This window comes from Humulus lupulus, chromosome 5 (genome assembly GCF_963169125.1).
Source record: "Humulus lupulus chromosome 5, drHumLupu1.1, whole genome shotgun sequence".
NCBI lineage: Eukaryota > Viridiplantae > Streptophyta > Magnoliopsida > Rosales > Cannabaceae > Humulus > Humulus lupulus.
The window spans coordinates 174196374-174203269 of NC_084797.1; the positions used below are offsets into that span (position 1 = coordinate 174196374).

General features: G+C 35.9%; 1 protein-coding gene across 1 annotated transcript; it reads right to left on the minus strand.

Moving 5' to 3' along the window:
- Positions 1–2849: 2849 nt before the first annotated feature.
- Positions 2850–4052, minus strand: LOC133779705 (uncharacterized mitochondrial protein AtMg00810-like). Its single transcript, XM_062219631.1, has one exon. The coding sequence runs from the start codon at positions 4050–4052 to the stop codon at positions 2850–2852; it is 1203 nt and encodes a 400-aa protein (XP_062075615.1).
- Positions 4053–6896: the final 2844 nt, after the last annotated feature.

Here is a 6896-nt window from a genome sequence, read left to right on the forward strand (position 1 = left end):
GAATTGCTCGTAACTACCGCACGAATCTCTCAGATATCCCGAAGTAATAACTATATTGTTATAATTTGGATTTCTTAATTATTTTATTAATTAAAGTTGGTTGAAACAACCAAGGACCCCGTCAAAAAAGGATATTTCTCATGTACAATCCATGAGCCTATAAATAAATGGCTCATGGCATCGTTGGGAGGGATCAGATTTTTGGAGACTGGAAAAGCTCTCTAGTTTGGAGACTTTGGGACTATCACTTGGGGCATTCTGGGAGCATTTTCTGAGAGTTTAGAGAGAGAAACACTGTACTTTTCTACTTACACTTGAGAAACTCAGTTGACTCAGGTTCATCTGATATTAAGCGTAGGCTACATATATTACAACTCCAAGTGGATTAGGCTATTACCAACAAATTGGGGCTGAACCACTATAAAATTACTTATGTTATTTATTAATAATTCAAGGTTTACTGTTGTTTTTGTGTCTACTCGCAGTTGGCCAAAATCGTGGTCAACAAATATATATTTAGTTAAGTTACATTAACTAATAAAAAACATGTTTTCTTTATAAATATAAATAATAAAATTTTTAATAAAAATTAAGATTATGTATTATATATTATTACAACAATGATATTTTATAATATTTACATTTATATTAATATAATTATAAAATATCTAGTTTTATATTAAATATTATTATAATAATGATATTTTATAATATTTGAATTTATATTAATATAATATATTACACCCAAATTTCGAGAATAAATAAATATGCTCAAAATGGTTAAGCTAAAAAATAACAAGTGTTGGCTGTATAAATTGACATGATTCCAAGTCTGGTCAATTATTAACACTCGGGCATGAGTGACATTGTTTGAACTTAAGTTGCAAGCTCGAAGGCACTGATCTTCTCCGAAAAGTGAGATTGGCAAAGTCACTAAATGAGGATGAGGTGGACTAGAATGACGAGCTCGAAGTTTGGATCGATCTCGAAAAGTGCATTAGCCTTACAATCGAGCTCAGCGACGCATTTTGCACACAACAACTGTTAGGAAATCCCTATTCCTTAGTGATTTGTTGTTATCAGATAATTAAATCCCTATTATCATGGGATATTATGTAATTAATGCATTTATTTGTATTTATTTCAAATTTGAATGATTGATTGTAACTTCCCCAAATAAGGGGAATATATTCTGTCAACCAGTTCTATAAATATCCTGGGGAATTTCATTTGTACTCACGCACAAATTGTACTAGAGAATACTCTGCCAAATTGCTTCCTGAAAAAAGCTTTGAGAGAGTATTGAGAGAAATAATATCGACTCGTGGACTAGGCAGATTTTAACTGCTGAACCACGTAAAAAACTTGTGAATTCTTATGATTTTCCTGCAACATTATTTAGTGCTCTTTATATCTAAGTTGACGAAAAGCGATGTCAACACAATTAATAAATATATCTATTTTTAATAAATTTTAAAAGTATATTCCATTAAATATTTGTAATATTCTGTTAAAGTTAACAAAAAAATCGTTAAAACTAAGAATTTCCGTTATCTCCACATTTTTTTATATATAGAAAATTTTAAAGATATATGTAGAACCTGTTAACATGGTAGTCTTTATAAAACTACTTTTCTAATTTGAAACATAATGTACATTTTCATCCAATTGAAAAGTGAAAGGTAAGTTTGGTCAACAATTTGATTATGTGAGTTGTTGAGTTTGGATTTTATTCTCAATACTATAAGAAAGTATGAGGGGGAATTCGAGGACATCAATCGTTATTGAGCTTTGAACTTTAGACTTAGTTTTAGTTAAGATTAGGTCACAAAGTCACCTCTCTTTTATGAGACTTGCAAGGAATCAAGGTAATACTTTGGTAGTTTATGCATGAGGAATGCGTTTATGGGGTTCGAGAGAATATTTTTAGAAAGAGAATGTGATTATCAAGCTTTAGCTTGGAATAGTAAGATTGGTGGACTTCTTTTAATAGGAAAACCAAGGTTGCTCCTAGCTGTTAGATACGATGGGACTTTTTAGGATAAACCTCGACCGTTGATCTATTTTAGTTAGGAGCTAGCCACAAGCGCATGCAAGGAGTGTTATCCTAGGGAAATATATGGTAGCTATTGTGCTTTATCAAAAAAAGGGAGGTGCCCATGTAGTGATTGAACTAGGATTGAGAATTGTGTGCGACACTATTTCCTAGATGGTCTACATGGAGGTTTCTAAGCTAACCTCCAAACCAGATCAGTCCATAGCGTGTCGTTACAATTAGGGTCCTAGCTGCATGCTTATAAGTCAATTAACTGATAAACTCGACGTTGAGGAGGCCACCTCGAGGTAGAGGCAATATGCGAAGTTTTGTTCTCGATAATATGGGAGCTAGAGCATGAAGGAAAATCTAAGGAAACCTATTGTTCCTGAGCTTGAGTTTTAGACTCAGTTCTCGATCTAGGTTTGAATCCGAGAAGTAGCAGTCACCTCTTAATAGCAAAACAAAAAACTCACGGTCCAACAGAGAAAACAAAATGGGCCTGAGAAAAAAACTGATCTTTTTTATAAAAAGAAAAGAAAGTTGTATATTTCTAATTTACACTGAAAAGCAAGGTATATATAGGGTCTAAAGCAAGAGCCCAAAAAAAAAACTACCCAATAACAACTAACAAACAAACCCCAACCAATTAAATAAAAACTAACAACTCAACTAAAATATGTTTTCTGTTACTCCCCTTCAAGATGGGGCAAAAATGTTGAGAAGGCCCATCTTGGAGACAAGAAAGTGAAATTAAGGTGATGGCAAAAGCTTTGGTGAGGATGTCAGCGAGCTGGTTGTGAGTAGACACGTGTCAAGTGTTGATGATTCCTTGCTTGATTTTGTCTCGAACTAAGTGACAATCTATCTCTATGTGCTTTGTGCGTTCATGGAAGACAGGATTGGAAGAGATATGAAGAGCTGCTTGGCTGTCACAATAAAGAAGAACTAGTTTTGTTTGAGGAAAACCAAGTTCTTTGAGTAAGGAGAGTAGCCAAATAACTTCAGAGGTGGCATTAGCCATTGATCTATACTCAGCTTCAGCGGAAGAGCGAGAGATGGTGTGTTGTTTCTTTGATTTCCAAGAGACCAAAGAGTTGTTGAAAAACACACAAAAACCTGAAATAGAACGTTGAGTGTCTGGGCAAGCGGCCCAATCAACATCACATAAAACTTTGATGGAAGTATCTAAGGGCCAAGGAGTGGTAGTGATAAAGTCCTTGCTGGTAGGATAATAGAGACCACGACCGGGAGTGGTTTTGATGTAGTGTAGCACTTTGAGAGCGGCTTGATAATGGGGCTGCTGAGGCGAACAAACAAATTGGCTCAATCTATTGATGACATATGATAGATCAGGCCGAGTGATGGTCAAGTAGATGAGGTGGCCAATGAGTCTTCTATAGGCTTTTGGGTCCTTAAGAAGTTCACCATCTTCAGCAGATAACTTGAGGTTGACATCCATGGGTGAAGATGTAGGCTTGCATCCAAGTGTGCCATTGTCTTCAAGGATTTGGAGAGCATATCCTCGCTGAGATAGGAAAAGGCCTTTGTTATTCCTAGCAATTTCAAGACCAAGGAAGAATTTTAGTTCACCAAGATCTTTTAATTGAAAACAAGATGATAGGTAAAGAATAAGAGTGTTTATAGCATGTGTAGAGTTGCTAACAATCATAACATCATCAACATAGATTAAGAGAGCCAAGAAATGAGTAGTGTCATGTTTAATGAACAAAGAATAATCTGAATGTGAGTGTTGAAAACCATATGCAAGTAAGAAAGTAGTGAGCTTAGTGTTCCATTGTCTGGAAGCTTGCTTAAGGTCATATAGACTCTTGTTAAGTTTACAAACTGGTTTGAGAAAATTAGTTTTCTTCCCCTTAAGTGTGTATCCTTGAGGTAGAGACATGTAAATCTCTTCATCAAGGTCACCATTCAAAAAGACATTATTGACATCTAATTGGTGTAAATGCCAATAATAATGGGCAGCAATGGCCAACAAAAGTTTAACAGTGACCATTTTAGCAACAGGGGCAAAGGTGTCAAAATAATCAATGCCTTCTTGTTGAGTATATCCTTTAGCAACTAATCGAGCTTTATATCTTTCGAACCTTGGAATTTCTCTTAAGTTTGTATATCCATTTACATCCTATCGGTTTATGTGTCCGGGGAAGGTCAACTATTGTCCAAGTGTTGTTATTGTCTAAAGCATTTAGTTCTTCATTCATGGCATTGGACCATTCTAAAGAGAGCCTAGCTGTTCTATAAGATGTAGGTTCACTTATGGAGCTAGCATTGCAAATAATAGTACGAAGGAAGGATGCAATTTAGAATAATCAAGGCAGTCAGATAAAGGATATTGAGTGGAGGATAACAGTGATATTGTTGTAAAAAGGAGGGAGGTTTAGAAGACCTCCCTGTTCTAGTAATGACTTCATTGGGGTTATTGTCAATGCCGAAATGGTGTTGTTGCCTTTGTGAAATGTCCATTTCTAGGGAAGAAGGATCATCGGCAGCAGATCCATTTGGTACATGCAAGGACAATGAAGAATGAATATTAGAAAATAAAGAATTAATGTGGTCAATAGATCTATTAGAGAGGAAAGGGAAAACTTTCTCATAAAAAATAACATCTCTAGATATGAATATTTTATTTGTTGTTAGGTCCATGACTTTGTAGGCTTTCATACCTTGGGGATACCCTAGGAAGAGACAAGGTAGAGCTCGTGGAGAGAACTTATTTCTTGAGCTTGGCAAAGTGGAAGCAAAACACAAGCAGCCAAAACATTTTAAATGATCATAAGTAAGAGTTTTAGAGTGTAATACCTCATATGGCGTAATATTTTTGAGAGGCTTGGAGGGAAGCCGATTGATCAAGTAGGTGGCTATAAGAACAACATCACCCCAATATATTAAAGAAACACATGATTGAAACATTAAGGCTCTTGCAACATTGAGTAAATGTTGGTGTTTTCGTTCAACCATTGAATTTTGCTCAGGACAATTAACACAAGATAAGTAATGAAGTGTGCCTTGTGATTTTAAGAAATTATCAGAAGTTAATTCCTTGGCATTATCATATCTAACCCCTTTGATTTTAGTGCCAAACTATGTGTGAATCATTGTGAAAAAATGTGGTATAGTAATGGAGACATCAGATTTCATTTTTAATAAAAAAAAGTCAAGTATAACAAGAGTGGTCATCTACAATAGTAAAAAAAATCGATATCCTTCTCTAGTTTCATGCATAAAAGGTCCCCATATATCAATATGTATTAAATCGAAAATAGAATTGTAGATATGGCCATTTGAGGGAAAAGACAACTTTCTTTGCTTTGCTAAATGACAAATGTTACAAGGATTTTCTTGTTGATGTAAAGGTGAAAAAGAAAGTAAAAAATCTGCTTTAGAAGAAACATGTAAAGAAGGGTGTCCCAATCTTGAGTGCCATATGTCAGTAGAGAAAGAAGCAATCCTAGGCACGCCCATGACATATAAATTCCCAATACATTTAGCTCTCCCAATCAGAGTATGGCAATCCTTGTCCTGAATAATGCAATCATGTAATGTAAAGATGACATTATAAGCAAATTTTTTGCACAATGCACTAACAGAAATGAGATTTATGGTGAATGTAGGGACAAATAACACATTATGCAAAATAAGTGTGGCTGATAGTTTGATAGTGCCAATATTAAGGACAGGGGCAGCCATGCCATTGGGCATAGAAAAAAATTTAGGAAAAATATTATCATCAAAAGCAGTAAACAAAAATTTATCTTTGCAAATGTGATGTCTAGCACCAGTATCAAGCAGCCAAGAGGAAGAGTTAGAGTGTACACCAGAAACTTGTGAAGCTGAGGCAGTGGGCTCAGGATGTTGAGATTACATCTGATTAGCGAGATATGTGAGGAGTTGCTGGCACTGTTCAGGAGTGAAAGTTGAAGAAGGCGGACCATTACAAACAACAGTGGCTACTCCATGTTTTAGTGGAGGGATGGACGAAGAAGAACAACCCTGATCGGAGAGAGGGGCGGCTGAATGGGCTGGAGCTCCATGGTGGATAGAGTTTCGGTCATTTTCGGTAGTTTGGTGCTGAGAACGAGTTCTGGCCATGAGCAAAAAGAAGCTGCAGAAATAGGGAAATATGGTGTCGAAAAACAAAGAAAGAATCAGAGCAAAGCAACAAGAAAAAGAAAGAAAAAAAAACTGAGATGGCCAAAGAACAGAGTAATGAAGCAAGGAAATGTAGCAATGGAGATGCGGGTGAAAGGAGTTCTAGGGTAACAAAGTGTGGCTGAAGAAAACTTGCTAGGGTTGAAGAAAGAAGATGGAAAAAAATGGTGATAAAACTGGTTTGAGGAACGAAGCAATGGAGTAATGGAGTGCGTGGTCCTAGCCCTTGAGCTGAGAAGAAAATGGTGGAAATGGCTTCGGTTTCAAAGGTATGTCGCTGAGATCATGATCTTGCCATGGCAGCTGGGAGAGGATAATGATGAATTGGGCAGCTGAAAGTCAGAAGAATGCAAGGAAGAAGGCAAAGAGTGCATGCCGCTAGGGTTGGAGGACATATACTCGGGAAAGAAAGGGAGAAAGAAATGTAAGGTTTCAATGGGCTAATGATATACTCTGATACCATAATAGCAAAACCAAAAATTCACAGTCCAACAGAGAAAACAAAATGGGCTTGAGAAAAAAACTAATATTTTTTATAAAAAGAAAAGAAAGTTGTATATTTCTAATTTACACTGAAAAGTAAGGTATATATAGGGTCCAAAGCAAGAGCCCAAAAAAAAAACTACCCAATAACAACTAACAAACAAACCCCAACCAATTAACTAAAAACTAACAACTCAACTAAAAT

Coding starts and splice junctions, on each gene's coding strand:
- LOC133779705 (XM_062219631.1), bottom strand. CDS start 4,052: ATGGTCACTGTTAAACTTTTGTTGGCCATTGCTGCCCATTATTATTGG.